Source organism: Neltuma alba, unplaced genomic scaffold, assembly GCF_004799145.2.
Source record: "Neltuma alba isolate B1F8T4 unplaced genomic scaffold, ASM479914v2 tig00013522_pilon, whole genome shotgun sequence".
In the NCBI taxonomy this organism is placed as follows: Eukaryota; Viridiplantae; Streptophyta; class Magnoliopsida; order Fabales; family Fabaceae; genus Neltuma; species Neltuma alba.
The window spans coordinates 76,211-100,448 of record NW_021637740.1 but is presented as its reverse complement, the minus strand read 5'-3'; the positions used below and the strand labels follow the sequence as shown (position 1 = coordinate 100,448).

Here is a 24,238-nt window from a genome sequence, read left to right as displayed (position 1 = left end):
CAAAACACAACTTCTGCTTTGCTTGCCATTCAAATTTGACATGTGATTATTGAATACTATTCATCTTTAGCACTTAAATCACTCAGATTATTATGATCAAAAGGTGGAATCAGAATTTTTTTTTTCGTAATAATTTTAATCAAAGAGCAACAACTTTTACAATTTTTTTTTTTGAAAAAAATGTAAAACAAATAAGCAAACGACCAAAGCGGAAAGTGGGAAGATAAGTAAAGAGTAGACAAAAGCAGTTCCTTTGCCTTGCCCGTCCGATGGAAACGCCTTAATTATCCAGCATTGTCTTTATTAATATTTTTTTATTTTCAAAAAAGGAAAACCGAAAGGCATCGAAGTTCGTTCAGTTTATTAGACCGTTGAAGTTAAATGCCCTTTTGACTTTTCTCGTGACGTGCAGGGACCACATAAATCAAACGGACATCTTCCGTCAGCAAGCCCCTGCATGATCTCATCCAATCAACGGTCCAGATCAGTCGAACGTTACAATGAAATCGCAGGCGACCCTTTTTTCCATTAAATTCAAATTCTACCGTTGCCCCATATCACAATTCACAAGCTGTTCTTATCCCTCTTCTTCCCCCTCCCTCTTCCCTGTTCGATCATCGTTCACTTCAATATTCCCACCAATTCGTTATGGGCATTTGATTGACGATTCGTGTTTTATCATCACTTCATTTTGTTTATTCTCGCCCATTCACTCTCCTATTTTGGACTCGGAGACAATTTCTCCGGCAAAGATGGTCAAAACACCTGCTTCTCCTTCCTCCTCTCCGGTGACCATAACTGTGTCATCGGCGGGCAAAGGAAGTGGAAGTAGAAGTATGGGTCTAACCAGTCCTGTTCCACGTGCTTCAGTGTCGAACAATCCAAATTCCCCTCTTAGTGGCAGAGGAAACAGAGCTTCCCTTGGCGGAAGGCGAGCATCAGGCGGCGGTAATTGCTGCTCAATGTCGAAAGACGATGCGATGGAAGAACTCAGTTCTGAATATGTGACATACACTGTTCATATACCTCCCACCCCTGAGCGCCAGACCTTGTCATCCTCACAGACTAGCCTAACCGAGGACGCCAAGATTTTGGGAAAGCCTGATAGAAGTTACATTTCAGGTACACTCTTTACAGGAGGATTCAATTCGGTGACCCGAGGGCATGTGATTGAATGCTCCGTGGAAGGAGAGGAGCCTGTGAAATCTGGGCCAGTTTGTGGAATGAAAGGTTGCGATGAGGAAGCAATGAATGGCAAGTCCGGTGGTCCTTGCGAGTGTGGGTTTAAGATTTGCAGAGATTGTTATTTGGAGTGCGCTGGAAATGGAGGAGGTCGATGTCCTGGTTGCAAAGAACCTGTTAAGTATATAAGTGACGATGAAGAGGAGCAGATATCTGAAGAAGAAGACCAGGCTCTGCCATTACCTTCTATGGCAGAATTCAAGTTGGATAAGAGGCTTTCGGTTGTGAAATCGTTTAAAGCGCAAAACCATCCCCCTGACTTTGATCACACTCGTTGGCTCTTTGAAACAAAAGGAACATATGGGTATGGCAATGCTGTGTGGCCCAAAGACGGGTATGGCGCCGGATCAGGTGCTAACGGATTTGAGAACCCACCAGATTTCACAGAGAAAACCAGGAAACCTTTAACAAGGAAGGTCGGAGTTTCAGCTGCGATTCTTAGTCCATACAGGTAAGTCCCAATGCTTAGCTCTCCGCGTACTTCAAATATTTCTTGACAATTCTTATTTTGAGTAGAGTTCAAATGGTAGCAGTTAATACTTTAATTGGATTTTTGTTTTTATTTGGAAGTCGGGGTCCGATATTGAGAGCCCGAATTTCATTTTAAAGAGTGCTAATGAAGCCCAATTAGTTTCTGGTCATGCTCATATGTATGCAACCTATCTATTTCAGATTACTTATTCTGATGCGTCTTGCTGCACTCGGTTTATTTCTTACTTGGAGGATTCGCCATCCTAACCGCGAAGCAATGTGGCTGTGGGGAATGTCCATTACTTGTGAGCTCTGGTTTGCATTTTCATGGCTACTTGACCAGCTCCCTAAACTCTGCCCTGTGAGCAGAGTTACTGATCTCTCTGTACTGAAGGAGAGATTTGAGTCCCCAAACCTCCGTAACCCTAAAGGGAGATCTGATCTTCCAGGGATCGATGTTTTTGTTTCTACAGCAGACCCAGAAAAGGAGCCTCCTCTTGTCACGTCAAATACCATTCTTTCAATCCTAGCTGTTGATTATCCAGTGGAGAAGGTTGCATGTTACTTGTCTGATGACGGTGGATCTTTATTGACCTTTGAAGCTCTAGCTGAGACTGCCAGCTTTGCAAGAATATGGGTTCCTTTTTGTCGAAAGCACCAGATAGAACCCCGAAATCCTGAAGCATATTTCGGGCAGAAGGGTGATTTTCTGAAGAACAAGGTACGGCTAGACTTTGTAAGGGAGAGGCGAAAGGTGAAGAGAGAATATGATGAATTTAAAGTGAGAATAAATTCTCTGCCAGAATCAATAAGGAGAAGATCCGATGCTTACAATGCTCACGAGGAGCTGCGAGCAAAAAAGAAACAGATGGAATTGGGTACCAATGTTTCCGAACCCATTAAGGTTCCCAAGGCAACATGGATGTCCGATGGTTCTCATTGGCCAGGAACTTGGGCATCAGCAGAACCGGATCACTCAAGGGGGGACCATGCCGGTATAATTCAGGTGGTTTAAATTCTTTATATAACTCATCTACATAATGCTTGGTGTTGTGTGTGTGTGTGTGTGTGTGTGTGTGTGTGTGTGTGTGTGTAGAACGAAGGCACTAAATTTCATCTTTTTCCGCAGGCTATGTTAGCTCCGCCAAATGCAGAACCGGAATATGGTGCAGAAGCAGATGGACAGAACTTGATCGATACAACAGCGATTGATATTAGGTTGCCGATGCTCGTCTATGTATCTCGTGAAAAGAGGCCAGGATATGATCACAACAAGAAAGCTGGGGCCATGAATGCTCTAGTACGCACTAGTGCTATAATGTCGAACGGACCATTTATTCTGAATCTTGACTGTGATCATTACATACACAACTCATTAGCTCTTAGAGAAGGCATGTGCTTTATGCTTGACAGGGGTGGTGATAGGATATGCTACGTTCAATTCCCACAGAGGTTTGAGGGTATTGACCCCAGTGACCGATATGCAAACCACAATACTGTGTTCTTTGATGTGAGTATGAGAGCTCTCGATGGCTTACAAGGTCCAATGTACGTGGGTACAGGCTGCATTTTCAGGAGAACAGCTATTTATGGGTTTAGCCCTCCTAGAGCCACAGAACATCACGGATGGCTTGGGAGGAAGAAAATTAAATTGTTTCTGAGAAAGCCCAAGAGGTCAAAGAAGGAAGAAGATGAAATAGCTCTCCCGATCAATGGTGATCCTAATGATGACGACGCGGATATTGAGTCTTTGCTTCTTCCCAAAAGGTTTGGAAACTCTACTACCCTCGCTGCATCGATCCCTGTGGCAGAATACCAGGGCAGGTTGCTTCAAGATGTGCAAGGACGAGGAACACAGGGAAGGCCAGCAGGTTCTCTTGCAGTGCCACGAGAACCATTAGATGCTGCAACTGTTGCAGAGGCAATAAGTGTGGTATCCTGTTTCTATGAGGACAAAACTGAGTGGGGCAAGCGAGTAGGATGGATATACGGCTCTGTAACAGAGGACGTGGTGACTGGTTACCGTATGCACAACAGAGGGTGGAGATCTGTGTACTGTGTGACGAAAAGGGATGCTTTTCGCGGAACAGCGCCAATCAATCTGACAGACAGGCTCCACCAAGTGCTCCGATGGGCCACAGGGTCCGTTGAGATCTTCTTCTCAAGGAATAACGCCTTATTTGCAAGTCCTAGAATGAAGTTTTTGCAGAGGGTGGCATACTTCAATGTGGGAATGTATCCTTTCACCTCGATGTTTCTGCTAGCCTATTGCTTTCTTCCTGCGGTCTCTCTCTTTTCGGGGCAGTTTATAGTGCAATCCCTCAGCGTAACCTTTTTGGTGTTCTTATTGGCCATCACACTGACACTGTGCTTGCTTGCACTTCTGGAGATCAAATGGTCAGGAATCACTTTACATGACTGGTGGCGGAACGAACAATTCTGGTTAATTGGAGGGACAAGTGCCCATCCTGCTGCTGTGTTACAGGGCTTATTGAAGGTGATAGCAGGAGTAGACATATCATTCACTCTGACCTCAAAGTCTGCCACTCCAGAAGATGGAGATGATGAGTTTGCAGATCTCTATGTGGTGAAATGGAGCTTTCTAATGGTCCCTCCAATTACAATCATGATGGTGAACATGATTGCTATCGCTGTTGGTGTAGCCAGGACAATGTACAGCCAGTTCCCACAATGGAGCAGACTGGTGGGAGGCGTCTTCTTTAGTTTCTGGGTCTTGTGCCATCTCTATCCGTTTGCAAAGGGGTTGATGGGGAAGAGAGGGAAGGTTCCGACCATTGTTTATGTCTGGTCTGGATTGCTTTCAATTATCATCTCCTTGCTTTGGGTGTACATAAACCCCCCTGCTGGAGCACAAGACTACACGAAATTCCAGTTCCCTTAGATTGGAGGAAGACGGAGTTCCTCTATACTTGTGCCACTTGTGCCAATGTGCGCCATTCTTTATCAACTTACGTAGATGAGAGTTATGCTGTATTAATTCCGTAGTGTGATTATCTTGCCTTGTGCAATTACAGTTGATGATGTGTGTAGGACCACTGTCTACAGTAGACCGCTGTCTATATCGATATCGAAGAAAAGTCATATATTTTCTTCTTTCGTCAGTTCGCTTCATTCCTTTGACTATTTGTATTCCATGCTACAAATTATCTCGGGCTATTAATGTTCATTTTTAATTTTTAAAATGTTCATAAACTATTCAAGACTCAGAGCGTCAAAGAATTCAGGGGGTGTTTGACAAAATCAAAACCTAGATTTCAGAATCACTTTTCCGCAAAACGAGGCAATCTCCTCCACATATTTACTTCGTAATCCGTAAAAGCACTTCTGAAACCATGGTTTGGTTTCTATCCAAACACCCCTTCAGTCTCCAAAGGCTTTTGTCTGGGGTACGCTTATTTGTATCATCAGGGGAAAAAACCTAAAGTTAATTTAATAATTTAAAACAAAAGCGTTCAACATGATTTAAGGAAACTGGTTTCACGAACAACCAACGTTTATTGTTAAAACGATTTATAATGCCTCCTAATTTAAAAGGAACCTACCGAGTATGGTTTTATAATAGTAATTTTTTTGCCAGCTTTATCATAGTGATTTAAATGTCAATGAAACCGTGAGAGATACAGCATAGTTGGCAAATAATTATGTCAAAATAGAATAAGATTGTTTTTTTTTTTTAAATGAGATGTTTTAATGTAATAATTATTTTAAAATTTAAATTAATGAGATACAATATAATTGGCAGATAGTTGTGTGACTCACTGTCAGTCAGGGGATTTTTTTGTTTTTTAAGGTTATCGTGCCCTCTATTTGGGCTGCATCCCAAACTTCCAAGTGATGGGCCTTTGTCTCAACGACTAGAACAAAGGCATGAGAAAAGGTTCGGCCTTTTAACACGCGCTTATCCAGAATTGACCCCATCAAATCAGAGATTAAAGCACAAATTCTCACTCATAAGTGCACGGGGCGCATCATAATCATACAAGGCACAATTTTAAACTCCTAATTTACACGAAACGTATAAGGGCAGCATGTTCATTGATTAACCAGGTGCCTAACTTTTTACGGCTTGCATGAAATTGGGAAACATGTTCATTCTTTATTTTATGATATTCTTGGCATTCGTTAGAAATGTGTGTTTTAAATAAGATGGTGTGATGGATTATATAATAGTGCAGTGTACGCGCCACCGGAGACGATCTGTTCGTCAAGAACTTGTCGTCTGAAACGAGTAAGCTCAGCCCTGTCCAAGCAAACAAGGCTGAAAAGGCAATTAAATCATCCCCCTCTCTCACTAATCTCTGGAAAAAGCTTCTCGTATATTATTGACCTGAACAGCTGGGGAAAAAGAAAAATGAGCCGGCCGGAAATAGGAAAATTGCTGACTTAAAGATGCCCAATGCCAGACAAAAGTAAGATGGTCTTGATTTCTTGTGTGGATTATTACAGAGAATTAAATAATATGTGAGTGTGCGTGCGTGCGTGCGTGTGTGTGTGTGAGAGAGAGAGAGAGAGCATATATATTTCAGGTGGAGAAGAGAGCGGAGATTTAGTTAGGCGGAGGGAGAGGGGGAGCAGGGCGGTGGGGCGACGCCACGAGGAGGGAGTTGTAGATGTGAAGGATCATGTTGCGATCATACTCCTTGACGGAGGTCTTGCCGAAGGCTACCACGGCGTCGGCTCCGGTCATTCCCCTCACTCCCGACGTTGCCAATCCCATCATCATCCTCGTGTAGGCGTCTCTCAGCCACAGCACCATCTTCTTAGCCCTCCCTGAGATTCTGGTGATTCGGACCTTGGGGCCCGCCCTCATCCTCCAGAATCGCCCGCCCCACACCTTCCTCCTCCTCCTCCCATTCAACCTCTGGTACCTTCTCCTGCTCCAGTAGTCCCTCCATCCCTTTACCACGCTCCCACAAACGCCTTTCATGCGTGGCTTTTTGCCCCCAGCAGGTCGAGTTGAGGTTAATTGGGTGTGTATTTATATGGCTTAAAATTACAGAAACAGCTAGTGTGGGCGAGCATTGAATGAAGGGGAGGCGTGTAGGTAAGGATTTCGGTCTCCGTGATGAGTGGGAGTCTTGACGTCCTCTCTTGGTTGGCATGGTGATTTAATTTATGGCCCATTCGGCTCCCAATGTTGACGATGTTCTTGAACAAGTCACTCGGTACTCAAGGCTCATAAATAAACAAGGAGAATCTATTCAGATGCAGGAGGGCCACCGAGGGATGGACGCAGATAATTAATAAAGGTTGGCAGAGGAAATACGAGCATTACTTGGGAGCTGTTGGTGGTTGTGTGTGGTTTGACTATGGCGAGTGACACGGGCAATCAGATAAGTGGAAGAATCCTCGAATTGGATAGGGATTTATGAAGCTTCAAGTGTAGCCTTGGCCTCTTTTCATTTTGGGTGGGTGGGCATCCATTCCGTTCACGGCTGTTCAATGAGTTAGGTATCAAGTGCCTCCACAAATTAACTCCTCTACTCATCAATATTGGAATTGGTCACTGCTGCTTAACTTTCCAATGGATTCACGTCGCCCCCGCTATTTATTCTCTCTTGCACGCTTATATAATTAACATATACTACATCAGTTGGGTTCATGTCTCTCTCACACCTCCCTTTCTCCAACTTTATCTCCTGCCCACTCACTCTCCATTTTAACTAAACTGTCCGTCCTTTGTTGATGGTTGACTAATTAAAACGTTTTAAGGAGCATTTTGTAGTTGAGAGTGGAGTTACTGATACTATATAATTATACACCGGGTTTGCAACAAGAGCAGCAAACAACATTTATGAACTTTTGTAATTAAGGTCTTTCTAAAGCATATGTTTGGTCCCTAACATACGTTCCAGAAATTCTCGAGATTATTATTCGTGATTTTTTTTTTTTTTTAAGCCGAAAAGTCGTTTGTCTGTCCTGTAATGGTTGACATTGAGGATGAAAGATCAGGCGGGCCGTGTGCAGATGGGAAGGGTGAAAGGGACCTAATTCTAAACCAGCGATCTTCATAAATGCTGCTCTTTCTGGTTCCATGCTTCCCTCTATGTCCTTAGCCTCTCCCTTCGATTTTCAGGCTTCCTTGCACTCACATGATCTTTGGAACTAACCACCGTGACTCCCCGACTGCGTGCTCACCCGTCACCATCACGACACTTGTCATCTCAGTAACATATATCGCAACAACACAGCACACGACGGTGAAATACCCAGCCACGTCCAGGTGATTCGCATTCAATTTAACAAAAATGGAGGATGCGTATTGCATCCATTCCTTCTTCCCCCCCCCCCAAAAAAAAACCCACAAAAGGCCAACGATGGATTAATTTATAATGTTGTATTCAGTCTTGGGCTTAGTTGTTCTCAGATCCACTTGTCTGTGACTCGGATGTCCAATTGGTAGACCCATTGAATCGCACGTGATTTGGGCTGGTCTTCAGCTTCCACATATATCTTAGTTGAAACTGTCCAGTTTATATGCAAGCTCATGCTATGGTACCCTACCCACACACACACACAAAAAAGAAAAAAACAGACAGAGAGAGAGGAGTAATTTTTTACTTTTAATAAAAAGAAAGAATATATGACGTGTTCGCCGGCAAAACATGGCGAAAGGCTTCTCCGGTCAATCCGCGCACTTCCTTGCCAACTGTTTGTGGCACTTCAATAACTGCGAATAACTTAATTGTTCATCAAGATAATTCTGCCCCCAGAACCAGAAGATAAAAGCACTCAATATGCTGGTAAAAAAAAAAAAAGGAAAAAAAAAAGCACTCAATATGAGAAGTAAAATTCCATATTAAAACCAAGGACATCTATACATCCATTGGAGCACTCCATCATCCTCAAAAGTCTTCGCCCCGAAGAGTCCTAAGAACCCTTGAATGGGGTGCATCGGGGTCACCACGCATAGCATTCTGTCTCCATATCTCTGTAGCCCTCCTGAGCGCCTCCTCCGCCGTGTCCAGCTGCTCCGGCAGCCAACCAATCACATCCCTACCTGCTCCAGAGTTGGCGGTCCCATCCGTCGCCCGCGCAAACGGCTTCCGGGAATCTGCGAACTCTAATTCCGACAAGGGTGACGCTTTGTGATGTTTATAGTATTCTCTTTCATCCTCCAGCTTTTCCGCCCTGTTCCTCTCATCCTTTCCACTGTCCTTCGGCCAGGGGCTTCCATCGAGACCCGCACAGCTCGCGTCTTCAGAGGCTTTGGATCCCTGCTTCCGCTTTTGCTGAAACGTTGGATCCAATCGCTGGTTCACCCCGTTACTCTTCAGTTTTGCCGAAGATTCATACGGAGATTTGGGAGTTTCGAGAAACTCGTCTTCTTTGGGTTCGTGCTCTGTTTCCGCAAATTTGGTATTTCTTGAGCTCTTAATCCCCTGCAATACTCATAGACACATTTAACATCAGAGTCTCAGCGCACAATGGAAAAGGTAGAAAAAAATTGAAGCAATCACGTTGATAGGAAATGAATCAAATGGTTACTTGGGGTTCTCCTTTGTGAACCGCAGGGCCGGCTTCTCGTTCACCAGAATGAATGGCGGGGTCGGCGGTCTGACCGCTAGAGGCAGCGCAAAATCGTCGCTGGAGATTACGACGATAGACTGCAGACAACATACGAATTGAAGTCCTAGCTGTCGTGTCCAATAACCTTGACTGCATGTCGTTGCTTTCTGAATTGTTCTGCTTTCAAGACTCTTAAAATTGGACTGGATAGCATGCGATAGCTTGCGAAGTGATAAAGCCCGGATGACTTAGAAATAGGGCGCGAGGTACTTTCTCGAGTGTACTGGACACGTGCCTGAAACGTTTGACGTGGCAACGTCTCTGTCGTCACGGTGTACTTTGCGTGCTGGCTTCCCATTGGTCAAGGACCCCTCTAGAAAAACAGCGCAGAAAGCGGTGCGCTTGTGCTTTTCTTTTCGGTGATAGAAGAACATTGAAGAAAACTCTAGCGAAAGGAAAGGCAGTGGTTTTCACTATAGTAACTACAGTTAGAGTATGCCGCATACTTGAAATTATTCTATTTTATTTTGGCCAACCAGATACGAAAGAATCAAAAGAAGAGCATTTAACGATCTACACCGCATGAAATGGATAAATAAATATATGAATGTTTGTTGTTGGGTTCTAGTGTCGCTCTGGTGGGTAGGTAGAGCCACAAGAAAGAGCCATCAGTGATATGGCGGCTTCTTCTTCCTCTCTTAACTTCATCTGCCTTCCAATCGGCATGCGCTGCTTCATGACTCTACCATTCGGAGTCCTCTTCTTGCGTTTTTGTGGCACTGCACTACTCAGCCCTCGAAGAGCCATTCCTTTTCTGAATCGTAATCCGCATGCATTGCACAGAGACTGGAAATAACGTGAAAAATAAAATCAGAAAGAAGTGATCATTCGAAAAATATAGAATAATTAGAGCGACGGAACCGTTGATGGCGTACCCTTGGCCCATCTGGACCCGCCCTCCATAGTGGGGTAGTCCTTGTGTGGCAATCCCTGCAGATCTTCTCTGCTTCAACGTCCACTACCTTCGGCTTCCATCTTCTACCCTGTTTCATAATCTGTAGTTTCGAACCGATGGAAATAATCAATCTTGAAGGACCGTGGCTCCAATGCTTTTTCCTCTTAATTTCTATGTGTTGATACTCCACCCAACAGAAACTCAGTGGGGGATAGGAGGGGTGGCATCTACGGGTGATTCAGTTCGTGAATTATGATGGGGCACTTTTCTGTTAATCAGGGGGTGACGTTGATATATATAGTGGGAGTAATAGAGAGAGCCAGAATCTTATGGAGCAGGTGCTAAGGTGTCCAATTAGATGAATCCAAATTTTGTTTTAAGAAACAAACAAATATAAAAGCAGCCAGTGAGATGTGGATGTGACAGAAGACAAAGCCCGACCCAAATAATCTATAGTCCATATGCACCAAACAACTTAAAGCAATTTCTTGTAATGGCCGATCGGTTTTAAGACCAGTTATCGTCTAATAGAGCCCAAATGAACAACTGGAAATAACCAAAACCCCCACACGCCGCAAAAGGATAGCTCCCCATAAATACATCAGCAGTTATCAGATAATTTAGCTGTAGAAGGAAAACCGAAGGGAAAAAACTATAAAAATGCTGCATGAGTTACTATGAAAGGGAAAATATGTATTTCCTCTAAAGAAGGAGGGAAGATCCAAACTGGACAAAAGAGAAATCCAGCGCGGCAAACACCAGCATTTAAACGTCACATGAAATGAGACAGAAATACGGCAATAAGTTAGATTTAGTATTTCTAAAGCAACCCTCCGCTGCAAGAGAGTCCGCCCGTGAACTGGTGTGTCTCCCGGACTCCCACCCCGATCTCTTTATTCTGCATTAAAACAGAGCATGTGCTTTGCTTGGCTGAAGAATCAGAACCTATGTGATATATCGGTACATCGGTATATCGGCTTACGCCTTGACTGAAGCTATTTACAGAGCATTGCTTGTCTCAGACAGGGCCCACTTCCCAAAGAAAACTCTCCCTGGATTGGCTTGCTCTTATATTGACGATTTGGCATGGCCTTTTTTTTCCCCCCCTTGATGGCTGTTTTTTTTTAAAAAAAATTGTTTGATAATAAAAATTATATTTCATCCCATCAAATTTAATATCATACAAAAATTGCCTGGTGAATTAGATAGAAGCAGGATCGTATAATGGCCGGGCGACAATACGGAGCGAGCTCTGGTTTTTCTGCTTTACCTTTTGGGTCGATAGTAAGATATTGATAATAGCTTGCCTTTTCCAAGCTAACTGTCCTGTAGTTGCGCTTGATTTTATATTAATTAACTACTCCCTCCGTTCTTTATTATAAGAGACGAATAACCGAATTACGTTGATAAAAAAATAGTTAAAATTAGTTAAGAATAATCAATGTGTAAAAGGTATAATTTTTTTTCCAAAAAGGCCATCATTAATAAGGAGAGAGCATGAGAGAGAACAATGGTAAATTATTTAAAGAAAGAGAAGTGGGAAAGAGAGAGAGTATGAGTTGGAGACAATAAATATGGGTAAAATAGGAAATCAACACAAAAAAATAGAGACAACTTTTAAGTGTCTCTTATATATAGGAACATGCCATAAGCATCAAATGTCTCTTATAATAAGGAACGGAGGGAGTAATTGTTTAGAGGAAAAAAGTCGCTGCTTTGTGGTTTGTCAGTATAATTTTTTTGGGCACCCATAGTTTTAAGTTGTAATGACGAGAGCCCGATTCCGGTAAAAAAAAAAATGACGAGGGCCCGATGGCTGTGTCAACGTAATGAAAAATATAAAATAACAAAAAAATATTTGGATTTTCTCGTGACAAGTACACATACGGATGCTTATAAAAGTAGCGGTGGAAAGAAGACGACAGCATAAGGAAACAGCACAGGCCCTGGGGAGGATAAGGTACGAAAATGGAAAGGAAGCTGTCCCGCTCTGCAAAGAAGCTTGCGTCGTCTCCTATTCAAGAACTGTCATACCTTGCTCAGAGAAGCAACGCCATCAACCTCGCCGAGGGCTTTCCCGACTTCCCCGCTCCTTCCCATATAAAAAATGCTGCCATTTCCGCCATTGTTTCTGACTTCAACCAGTACAGGTGGATTTTCTGGAACTGTTGAAGTATTAAGCAAACATCTTGCTTACAATTATAAACGAAGTTACATCCAGCTAGTTTAGAATTTAGATTGCATGTGTGCTCGTTCATTTTGGATCCACACCTTGCTTTTCAGTTTTTCCGAACTTTGACAGATTTCACTGTTTCTAATTTGAGACATGTGCAAGGAATATGTGATCACCTTGCAAAGATAGTCAAGGAAATGCATGGTTTAGACATCGACCCTCTTACTGACGTGGCTATTTGTTGTGGTCAAACTGAAGCGTTCGCTGCAGCAATTTTTGCAAGTATGTATTTTTTATTTGCTTCCTAAGCATCAAGACATGAGTTGATTAGATACTTTGGCCCCTTTTTCTTTTGTCCACCTCATCATTTTTCATCCTGTATTCCAATTAAAACAGTAATTGACCCGGGTGATGAGGTCATTGTGTTCGACCCTTCTTATGAAACTTATGAAGCTGGCATTCTTTTAGCTGGGGGAGTCCCGGTAAGATTTCAATCCATTTGGCAGCTATCATAAAGCCTGCAGTCTGGTGTTGCAGCTTCCCGTTTTGAACTGGCCGGTTTGAAACTTTGATTATATATCTATTTGTCTATTTGTTTTTGGTGAACTTTATGGGCATCACAGGTACACGTGCCACTTGACCCGCCTCAATGGACCATGGATCCAACCAAATTCCTGAACTCATTTACTGAAAGAACGAAAGCCATAGTGTTGAACAGGTTGGAAATTCCTTTAACTATATTCAACCTTAGATAGACTTTCATCCTCATCATAGAAGCCTCAAACTGGCTATTTTAAGAATGAGACTGAGAGAATAGTGATTGAGTGAATCAAAATCCTGTCTCACGCCTAAACTGTAAAGACGCATAATTTTTCCAGGTTTTTAGCAATGTGAACGTTAGAGTTGTGTCTTAAAATCCTTTCTATGTATTCTGCTGGCAAATTCATCATTCAGTCTTTCTTAATTTTTCATCTTCAAGAAAATGAAATCCGATTAGTTCTGATATGCTCTAATCGTTTGAGGCTAGTTGCAAACTTGCAATTCTTGGAGGAGTTTGGTGTGCTTTTAATGTGTTTGTTTCCCGTTTTGATGTTTTGCTCTTGCTTAAGTCTTCTTTTTCCGAAGTGTGTAAAGCACCTGAGAATAGACTGTAGTTGTAATGTTAACAAAAGATAATGAAAAGTTTCTTGGCTTCAAGGTGTTGAGCCGTAGGAAAACAACCCATATAAGATATTTTAAATTGATCAAAACTTGTCAGCATCATTGTGAACGTGAATGTTAAGAGGATGTGCTTATCCTCAGATTATGGTTTATGCCAATGCTAACATAAATTTCAAACAGCCCTCACAATCCAACTGGCAAAGTTTTCACAAGAGGCGAGCTAGAGGCTATTGCTGGAGCATGCTGCAGCCGAAATTGTTTGGCTGTAACAGATGAAGTATGATGCTCCTTTTCCTTATGCTGGTGGAACTTCAATTTGAGGGTTTCAGCAAGAAATTGTCTGGTGATATACAATGATTACTCATGTTCCATATGAATCTCCTGATAGTAATGCGGTCAAGTATAACACGAGGAAATATGCCTCGTAGCACAAATTTTTATTGTAGAGAGTAGAGACAAAGCGTTTGTGTCAAGTTATGGTGATGTGTGTTCATTCTATTATCAACATCCCAATTTTAACTTTGCATTGGCTTCCTTGCCTCATTCTTTCTTTATTGAATTGCTAGATAAGGAAAATTTATCTGGCTAACATGTACATAATGTTTTCTCCTGGTACTTTATGCAGGTATATGAGCATATAACATATGACAACGCAAAGCACATTTCCCTTGCCTCATTTTCAGGGATGCAAGAACGGACTGTTATAACCTCTTCTTTATCTAAAACTTATAGTGTCACAGGTTAATGCTGCATGAAACCAAACTGTACCTGCAATATATTCTTTTTAAAAACAAAATCACGAGTTTTTTTTAATGAGAATAACATAATTTTATTGACGGTCGAGCATCAAACAGGTTGGAGGGTTGGATGGGCTATTGCCCCGGCATTCATTGCATCTGCAATCAGAAATATTCATATCAGAACCACGGATTCTGCTCCTGCACCTTTCCAGGAAGCCGCTCTGACTGCTATGAGTAGCCGCCCTGAGTACTTTGAGTCAATGAGAAAAGTAAGAGACCAAGATATGATTATTGTTCTTATAAATCATTAAATATGACCATGTTCCAAACAACTAGAATTTACATCATAATACAACATGAATTGTTTAGGGTCTGACGAATGATTTGTTCTGTTCACAATTTGTGAATACTGAGTCTTGCAATAGATTCTACAACCATATCGTTTCTATCTTTGTCATTCATCTTTTTGTGTTTCTTACTTTGTACTCAGGATTATGAATCAAAACGAGATTATATCATTAATTTGCTTGCTAGAGTTGGTTTAAAGATACAGTTTAAGCCTCAAGGTGCTTTCTTTTTATTTGCTGAGCTTCCTGACGATTACCCCCATTCTGATGTATGTGCATTCTCTGCTCTCCTGGTAAAATTAGTTTGAGAAATATTTAAACTACTATGATCTGCTTCTAAAGTTTTCTTGGTTTTTAGGTAGAATTTGTTAAGAAACTAATAGTAGAAGCAGGGGTGGTGGCTGTACCAGGACAAGGATTTTTTCATCCCAACTCAGAAGCTTCTAACCAAGATCGTAATTACCAGAAGAGATACATCAGGTTTGCTTTTTGTAAGAACAGTGCCACTTTATCTGCTGTTGCAGAAAGATTTGGTAAGATTTTAGATGCTGGGGGACTTAGTGTACTTCATTGAATTGGTTGAAGAGATATTTGATGATAGGGTGGCACAAGTTAGATGGAGGACATGAGTGTGTAACTATAACTTATGACTGATCAAGGTTCCTCCTTCGATGTAAGATAATATTTACCAAAAGACCATGTGCAGTAAACAAGTGTTTGTCGAGGGGTAAACCGGTCTCTGGAATTTTTGTTTTAGTCCATATCGTGGGGCCCTTTTCAAGTTTTCATCCACAAGAAAGGCATTTGTTTATATAAAAAAACAAAACAAAATTATATGCACATGATTACGTATGCATTTTTTGGTTGTAGACATGTTCCATTGAAACAAGCATCATATTCCATTTCTAAACCTTTTACTATAAGCCTGTCGGTGATTTTTGTTGATGATCAATCGTCTCAGAACCACTTAAAATCGTGTCAGAACTACTTAAAATGGCAACTGGGCCGGTTAATTAGCATACAGTCGAGTTTAAATTCTACTAATTACTTCTTACATCCCTTGCGTGTTAGATTAAAATGCTTGAATAGAAATCTTTGTGTGAAATTCAACCAGAGAGAAGAGAGAAGGAGTTCAGTTATATGATTGTGGTTATGAGATCAAAGTAGGCTTCGAATTGCAGAAAATGTAATCCACATAGCATTGTTTCAAAGTCACGCAATCACTCCCCCCCCCCCCCCCAATCTTATCCTTCACTTTTTATGTTACTTAAAATGCTACTGGACTGCGACAAGTCGAGGGTGTCCAACTAGGAAGTCATTTTCCAAAGAATTTTTAAAGGTGAAATTTGGAAATTTGTTTTTAATTATCTGTGTTTGAATTTTACTTTAATGATATGAAAAATACGCTTCCATTGAACTTTCCAGTAATGGCAGGATGTTTAAATCTATTCTCTGGATCTTGAAATGGCATATAACTTGTAAAAGAAAAGGCAACACAAGCTTCTGATCAGTGTGCTACTAAAATAAGATTTGATAATAAATGAACGTGTTCGCATGAGATGAGGGAATTGGTATATTATGTTTCTTGTGGCGGAAGTGAATCCAAAAAAAGAAACAAATGAGCTGGTAAAGAACCCTAGGGAGTAGGGATCTAGTAGCTGATCCCTTTTGTTTCAGTCTTTCAGCATCTTTAAATCTAGCTTGTCACTCATATTTGATCATTACGCCCAATCCACTTCCTTTTTCCTCTTTTTCACGCACTATATAAGACCAGCCGGCTGTCTACTTGCTGCAATGCCATTTGCTTCTGCATTGTCGTCAGAAAAATGGCAAGTGAGAAAGGCAATGTGGAGTTCTCAGACACCGCAGGTTTCAACCGCCAAGACGTTCCCGTTCAACAATCATCAGACAAAAGATACCATGAGAATTGCCACCTGGGAAAAGCACTAGCATACAGGGCGGTTTATGGTTGTGGCGGAGGAAGCAGCAGAAACACAAGAGGCAATGATGGCGCCAGAATGTCACCGAGCAGGCTCAGCAAGGTCTCCTTGGCTTCCGACCAAACACAAAAGTAGCCAAAAATGCTAACCTTTGTTCTTCACACATACCATATTTTACTTCCAACAGATACTTGTGTACTCTCGACAAGTAATTCTCCCTTTGTGCTATGCGTACTTATACAGTGAGTGTGATGCAGGAATGCACTCGTAATATTAAACCGCCTGTATAGTAAACGTCATTGTTGTTTACGTGCTTATCGTTGATATTTAAACTTGGGCCTCGCACTTTGTCCAAATCTTAAGTCCCTTGTAGCCTTTTCTTTTGTAACGAGACTGATCCTATGTTTGAATGGAAAGGAAATTAAAGAGGGAAAAAAAATACTAGGAGAAAAATGTTCAGATATAGTAATTTTTTTTAACTGTTTTTGAAAGTTTTTCTTTCTAGTATTTTCTCGTTCTTATTTTCTTTTTACTTTTCCCTCCCTTCAAACATAGCCTAACTAACGGTTTCGCCGCTCAATTCAGAAACTGAATCCTTACCCAACCCCCTCCCCCAAAACAAACCACACATCTCAACAAAAAACTTGGGAGACCAACAATTATATTAATTCAAAAAAAAAAAGGGGAAAAAACCTTGAACCTTCATTGTTGAGCTTAGTGCTGCGACAATGTGGTGTGAAATTAACGAATGAATAGACTTGTAGGATTCTCAAATAGAACTAGGCTTTATATTAAATTCCAGTTAGCGATGCTTCAATGAGATTCTCATCTAACCAACAGGGATTGAGTCTAGTGGAAGGGACTAGTCTTTCATAATGTGGCGAACCAAGGTTTGAATCATTATTGGAAGAGGTGCCCACATTTAGTACCCGATAGTGTCTCGAATAGGATTATCTCCAATAAAAAGATACCTATGCTTTAGCCCCAAAAAAAAAACTCTCGTCTGGGGCCCATCAAACTCCTTGATCGATTGACCCAGCAACGAACAATTTATATTCTTTATTTTCTTAAACCCACACCCGATTTGTATTAGAAAGAACAAAAAAAACCGCACCCAACGACAGACAAGTTAAGAACTAGGACGTCAAGTTTTCTTCTTTTCTCTGCTGATTTGTTTGTTTGAAGAAATCCTGTAGACTTTTTTTGGGGGGGGGGGCGTCTCCTGAAGGTCGAATTTGAAGTTGGATTCCACTGTAACTATTAAATCTCTCACCATTAACCAATTATTATTTTGATACAGATCGAAATTTCAATGTTCAGTTATTATATCTATCTCACTGACTTCTAAATCAATCGAAAAGTATAGAAAAACATTGAAAAATAAAAATTGAAGTATATGAAATTGAATAGGATGCGCCAAAAAAATGAATGGTAGTTTAAAAATAGTCGTCATTGGCATCCATACCACATCAATAGGATAATGGAACCAATTATTCTCCACGAATTTTATATATTACATTGATGGATACTGACAGTATAACAGAGATGTTAACTTAAGGCCCGTTTGAAATAGCAACTTATAAATAGCTTTTCAATAGTGATTTACAGAATACAAGACAAGTACGTGAGAGGAATTTTATCTCGATTTATATAAAATTGCCAAATGGGGCCTTAAAAAGCTAAGTATAGGAAGGAAGATTTCAAACAGTCCCGGGGCAGAAAAAAGCCTGCGAGTATCAAGTTATTTGTTGACAAAAACGAAGGCTTAATCTAATAATTAAGAGAGAGGGAGCTGACAGAAAAGTGAAATGCAGAGTCAGGGATAGGCAGAGGAGAACGTGGAGTGGGGCATTGGATGTACGTAGATGTTCCCATGCATGCCCCGTGAAGTCGGCTTTTTGGCTGTTGATCAGAGGCGCATATCACAGCAACAACGCACATTGGCTCGAACTTAAGCCTCTGTATTCTGTAAGCAGACCACTCACTCTCTGTCTTCCGGTGACTTCGCCCAGTACGGTGGGCCTTATTGAGCCACCGATCATGTCTCAGTGTATCTCCTCGTCATCCTCAAATTTCCTAAATTCGACCCGACTCATAAAAATACAACCCCACATGCACATGTTCCTTCCTACGATCACTCGCGGTGATGTGAATTTATTACCGTTCTTTGATTCTTCGACTGATACTACTATCCAACTTGAGAAATCGCAAGGTTTTAATAATATAATATTCCTGCCTCCAGATTCAAAGCTGAGCTTCAGCTCATCACACTTGCGTCTATATAATATGATATAATACTCCCAGTTAATTCATGCTCTTATATATTTACATGCAAGAAGGAGAAATGATTCCGTACTCTGCAGTTAAAAAAATATTGCTAATCTTGATAGAGCTAAACAGCAATTTAGCTGCGCGTTAACGTGACCCCAGTCATGGATAGGTGAAAATTCTGAAGCGTACGTCGAAGGGTTTCATGATCGTGACTAGTTTCACAGTCTCGTGGAATCTTTGATTGGCTATGCGTTACGTTGGGTTGCGAGTTAGCGTTTGAAACTGAACACATGTCCTTGAAATCTGTCAACGTACGTAAGGAAGAGGTCATCATGGTTGTACATTAGAATACATATAAATAGAATAATACACAGCAATGACTGATTATAATTGTAGGACTATAGCCCCACTTCAGCACCAAAACTGTTCGGTTTTGCAGTAACAGAAGCCCAGTAAAAACGGAAAAGGAAGGAAATGCGGGAGCACGTACAGTCATTGGCGAACTCAAAGATCAAGGCGCCGAAGAGTTCGTTTCCAAATTAAACCAGAAAGTGTAGTAATTAGGAATGACATGGTATTCTTGTTTGCACACGCTCCCCCCCCCCCCGGGTCTTCAACTCTATTGGTATTAGAGAAAGGCATCGAATGCGTAATGACATGTACGAGAAGGACGACGTATGGTATGCCCCATTCAAACAGGACGCTCATCATTCATTCCCCCCACCCTTTTTCTTGCAGTGGTTCCGCTTCAAATCCTCGCAGGCCCACAAAGTGAAATACAGGTTTTAAAGTTTGATATATGGTTGGGAGGGGAGGAAGCGGAGGATGCGACAAATAATAATCTCCAGCAACCCAATGACTAATTTAGTCTTGGCTCTGGGTTGTCCCTCCGCTATGAAAATCCTGTTTTTTGAACTTTTTGAGGGCACCTGACGATCAGTGATGATCGTGGTGTGCTTTCTTACATGCTTTCCAGGGCCTCTTGGCTGGCTCTTCTCGATGTTCGCCGGCCAGACTTCTATTGGTCAAGAACTCAGCAAAACATTCCTCAATCATTCTTTATTGCTATTATTAATTGCAATATATAATACTACTCTCTTTCCCTAAAAAAGGTTCTAAATAATGATGCCATGCACCATGACCATAACCGACAAAGGCGTCGATTTTCTCGTTGGCAGAAGGCGAGGACCTGTCCACCAAGCCAAAACCCTCAAACTCAGACAGTTTTTGCCAGTAGCCTTTCAAAATGGCTTCTCCTTTTTCTTTTCTTTAAGATTCAATAAAAACAAACTGAAACGCTCCTCCTTTGTTTATCTCCAAATTCCCAGCGCCGCACTCACCCCTCTCACAACTTCCGAGCCATTTGCCCATTTCTCCCTCAATACACGTTTCCTTGCCTTCCTTTCATTATATGCTTTCCCCATTCTGCCCCTTCCCTTCTCGAAACCCTAACCTCATTCCGTCTCATTAAATACCGCCTCCGTGCCTCCTCCCTCCCTCTCCGACTCTTTCCTTCCCTCGCGCCATTGATTCCGATCAGCGCCATGGAAGGGTCCGGATCGGGTCATCGCCCGTACGGCATCGTCAGCGGCAAAAGCTACAGTTCCAACGGCGTCTACACGGGACGACCGGGCTCCCCCGGTGGGGTGTCGGTTCCGGGAAGTGCGAACCGGGGGAGCCAGAGCACACCGAAGCCGTGGGGACTCAAGGATCCGGAGGCAAAGAGGAAGAAGAGGATTGCCAAGTATAAGGTTTACACTGTTGAAGGTAAGGTGAAGACATCGCTCAGGAAGGGGCTCCGGTGGATCAAGAACAAGTGTTCTCAGATCGTCCATGGCTACTGAGGCGTTCCATTTGGTCCAGCCATGCCACGTCAAGCCAGCATTTTGTTTGTCTCTAATTCATGCTGATGTGGCAACAATTCAAAGATATAGGACCATATCGTAAAAATCCCCTGACCTGACTCTCCCCATCACTTTTGGTTTTGACACTTCCTCATTTCATGTTCATGGTTTGTCCGTTTTAATCAAACCATCGTGGATGATTGAGAAACTGGAGAGCCGTCTGGGTTTGGTGATCCTTCATTTCGGATTCACAAATTAAAAGCATCCGCTCCGGTCTGATCCCTTCATGCTTCTGTCTGGCGAACTACTCTCTCTGTTTCCACTTACAACCATTCTCAAAATACTCTCGCTCGTCACACCTTTGATTTAGATCATTCTTGCACTTGCGCGCCATTATTGTCGTTTTTTCAACCAAAACACTGTCGTTATTTGTATATAATGTGCTTGGGCGTGATTCAGGGTTAACTCAAATTGATTCAAAATTTAACTAAGCATTATTTCAAAAATAAAAAATAAAAATAACTAAGCAGTGGGGCTAGAATGTTGCAATATTTGATAATTGTATACTGTGTAAATACAATTAATTGATGTTATTTAATTATTGCCTACCTTCAAATTACGTAGTGCCGTAATTTTTTATTTCTCAAAATTAATCCCCCGTGAATTACCATAGGTAAGGATTATTCTAGTTGATTATCGGCAATAATGAAAGCAACTGCAACAAAAACTCCATTTTTAAGCCAATATGTTGGATTGGCTCGCCACACGTTCTCATGTCAAGTTTCAACCACTGCGAAGAATCAGACGAATGGAAAAAAAAGAGCGATATTTTTTGGATCTTAAATATAAAAACTTATTTGATTATAATATAATTTTACACTATAAAATGAATTACACTACAAGTAGCATATTTAGGAGCGGAGGTGATATGAAAATAAGCAGATCTGTAGATGGTGGAAGTTTTATTTTTTTAAAAATAATGGAAACGGAGCATCAAAACCTCAAGAGTTACAGAAGTTTTAATTTTTTATTTTGCCAAAAATGAAGAATCATCAGGCTATTAATAGTTATGTGTCATTTTTTCAATTTAAAAAGCTCACTATTATTTTATTTACAGCAGATTCGTTTATCATTATTGGGTTTCTTTTTTTGGGGGGTACATTGTGAATTTCTGATGGCTACGTTAACTATTAAGTGGCCAGAAATTCGATATTGGGCTGGAAACTTATTTCCGGCCCAGTCCAAGTGTGGCGGGGGTGATGAGCCCACCGAATCGGCAATGAAGTTGGGGCTTCAGCGAGCGGGAGAAAAAGCCGCAGCCCGGAATCCTCGCTTTGTGAAAACGAGCTCCACTGCCTCTTCGCAAGCTACCAGTACTAAATAAACAATAAATTAAGATAACGAAGAGTCTGGGGTTTATATGATTGAAGCTTGATACTGCCTCGCCTAACAGGAAACCGCGCGGTCATGCAAATTACGCCTCAAGCCTCTCTTGTCTGCGCTCCCCATGTGCATTCCCGTTGACCTCACATAGTCAATCCCCACTTCTATCCTCTGCTCTTCTCTCATTATTTCTAATCCTGATGGCCAGTGCGAACACGCATACATGAAAACCTGTTCACATGCAGATCAGACACTGATTCCTCCCTGAATAACAAAACTAAATTAAAAGCAAGGACCAACTTAATTTATTTATAAGTTTCACAAGCACAACACTCAAACGGCAATCACACGGTTTCGGAGAAGGGTAGGTAAACCAATGAGGACGCGCCACGAGAGCACGTCCCTTCCATGATTCAACGAAATTGGCTTTTTAATTGGCAGCTTCGGATCCCCTTTCCGCGGGGCTCAGATTAAGCAAACGTTTGCTGGCGCAAAGTCCGTCATCTTTTTCCCCTCTCATGATTGACATCTCGTAACTACATTCCAACAACATCCAACCATAGGCAGCCTTCCCTCCAGTGGGCGTGGGTCCCCCCACTCCCCAATCCTGACCAAAATGACCCTCCCTTTCTGGTTCTCGTCGTTTATCAGCTTATCACTCACTCAATCATCAAACCGAGCAGTGCTTTGGATGTTAGAAATTGCGCCCAAAGATTTGCTCAAATCCTACATAAAGGCAAGACTAGGAAATGTGGATATCAATTCCTCAGGCTTTGATAAATACCAGAACGGATCATGTTTTGGATATTAGCTGTAGACCATACACTGACAGCAAGCTCATGAAATCAACAAAGAGGAAACGAGGGGCAGGATAGGAAGCCCACAAAGAAGTCCAGCTTGATCCGGCCGCGTACAGGCCACAGCAGTGTGTACATGTCACTAAACATGTTGGCACCGCCCGTAGCTCACATTTCTGTACCAAATTTACCATGTTACCCCTCATTCACGCCGCGTCCAAAATTCCCATCCCCCCTTATAAACCACCTCGTCTCTTGCCACTCCCTCATCATCATTCATTCATTCATTCATTCATTCATCAACGCCTCTGCTCAGAGTTACGGGCAAGCTTCTCGGACATTGATTTTCACAGTCCTCTCCTGAGTTTCGCTGTTTCATAATGGGCATGGAGAACCATAACGGTGCTCACAGAGCGTGGAAGATATTGCGGCTGGCTCTTCTCTGGGCTCGCAAAGGTGGGGTCTTCAAGCGCAGGCTCATGACCGAGATGCGTCTTCTTCCCAAGTACTTGAGACGTCTCACCCATACCACACCGCCCAGCCACATTTATTACTGCGAACGCGAGCTCTCCTTCGATAAGACCCCTATGTTCAATCGTCCCTCCTCCTTGCGCTTCCATTTGCCTCACATCCCTTGCATCAATCCACATGTTGATTTTGAATATGACGGAGACGATGATCTCCGCTATGATAATGGTGAAGACAGCGATGAACAATACCGTTACCGAGAATGTGAAGACGACGACGACCAAGGGGTTGATGTGCGAGCTGAGGAGTTCATTGCCAAATTCTACCAGCAGATGAAGCTCCAGAGACAGATTTCTTACCTACAGTACAATGAAACGCCCACCAGACTCAGTTGTTGACGTTGATTCTTTTGCATTGCGCGGCATTCATTTGTTCCTCCGAAATTGAAGTCCGCACATTTTGCGGTGAGTTTTGTAGATGCCATGAGCTACGGCGGAGTTCCAGTATTTACATTTCATTTTTTTGGCAATGTTTATATTTCATGTCACAGTCAAATAAATATCAACCTTCCAATTTTGAATTCTTTTCAAAAAGAATGTGCCGTTCGCGTTGTTATGATCGTATTACTGCATTTTCTTTCGGTAGATGTAGAGAGCTTTTACACTTACTCTATGATAAATCTACTGCTTTTACACTTTTATGCTGTACAAAGTAAATGTTAAATGAATCGTATCACAAGCGCAAAAACACTTATTTGAAGCAGATCTAAACCTTACCATTGCTATTATTTTCTAGATTAGTGAGACAGCAATTTAAGATGGAAGTTAAATCAATACAAAATTCTCCGAATTTCTAAGATTGGACCAAATACGAGTTGATTGTACGATCTGAATCTTCATATTGTTTAACAAATTTA

The 24,238-nt window shown here is 41.8% G+C and overlaps 6 protein-coding genes across 6 annotated transcripts; 3 read left to right on the top strand and 3 right to left on the bottom strand.

The window, feature by feature from the left end:
* Positions 1-625: 625 nt before the first annotated feature.
* Positions 626-4,635, top strand: LOC114738098 (cellulose synthase-like protein D5). Its single transcript, XM_028926119.1, has 3 exons — positions 626-1,693; positions 1,915-2,719; positions 2,843-4,635. The coding sequence occupies exons 1-3, from the start codon at positions 753-755 to the stop codon at positions 4,613-4,615; spliced, it is 3,519 nt and encodes a 1,172-aa protein (XP_028781952.1). The 5' UTR covers positions 626-752; the 3' UTR covers positions 4,616-4,635.
* A 1,645-nt stretch (positions 4,636-6,280) lies between these two features.
* LOC114738080 (uncharacterized) lies at positions 6,281-6,661 on the bottom strand. The gene has a single exon (XM_028926098.1). It carries the CDS (start codon positions 6,659-6,661, stop codon positions 6,281-6,283), a length of 381 nt encoding a protein of 126 aa, XP_028781931.1.
* Positions 6,662-8,305: 1,644 nt separating this feature from the next.
* LOC114738103 (uncharacterized) lies at positions 8,306-9,773 on the bottom strand. Its single transcript, XM_028926127.1, has 2 exons — positions 9,223-9,773; positions 8,306-9,116 (listed from the first exon to the last, which is right to left on the bottom strand). Exons 1-2 carry the CDS (start codon positions 9,397-9,399, stop codon positions 8,580-8,582), a joined length of 714 nt encoding a protein of 237 aa, XP_028781960.1. The 5' UTR covers positions 9,400-9,773; the 3' UTR covers positions 8,306-8,579.
* Positions 9,774-9,867: 94 nt separating this feature from the next.
* LOC114738079 (GATA transcription factor 16-like) lies at positions 9,868-10,520 on the bottom strand. Its single transcript, XM_028926097.1, has 2 exons — positions 10,179-10,520; positions 9,868-10,089 (listed from the first exon to the last, which is right to left on the bottom strand). The coding sequence occupies exons 1-2, from the start codon at positions 10,293-10,295 to the stop codon at positions 9,868-9,870; spliced, it is 339 nt and encodes a 112-aa protein (XP_028781930.1). The 5' UTR covers positions 10,296-10,520.
* A 1,596-nt stretch (positions 10,521-12,116) lies between these two features.
* LOC114738051 (kynurenine--oxoglutarate transaminase 1-like) lies at positions 12,117-15,308 on the top strand. Its single transcript, XM_028926062.1, has 9 exons — positions 12,117-12,348; positions 12,523-12,653; positions 12,768-12,853; positions 12,995-13,089; positions 13,713-13,809; positions 14,158-14,272; positions 14,387-14,541; positions 14,763-14,888; positions 14,978-15,308. Exons 1-9 carry the CDS (start codon positions 12,167-12,169, stop codon positions 15,191-15,193), a joined length of 1,203 nt encoding a protein of 400 aa, XP_028781895.1. The 5' UTR covers positions 12,117-12,166; the 3' UTR covers positions 15,194-15,308.
* A 7,923-nt stretch (positions 15,309-23,231) lies between these two features.
* On the top strand, positions 23,232-24,004 carry LOC114738094 (uncharacterized). The gene has a single exon (XM_028926115.1). The coding sequence runs from the start codon at positions 23,235-23,237 to the stop codon at positions 23,718-23,720; it is 486 nt and encodes a 161-aa protein (XP_028781948.1). The 5' UTR covers positions 23,232-23,234; the 3' UTR covers positions 23,721-24,004.
* The last annotated feature ends 234 nt before the right edge of the window (positions 24,005-24,238 follow it).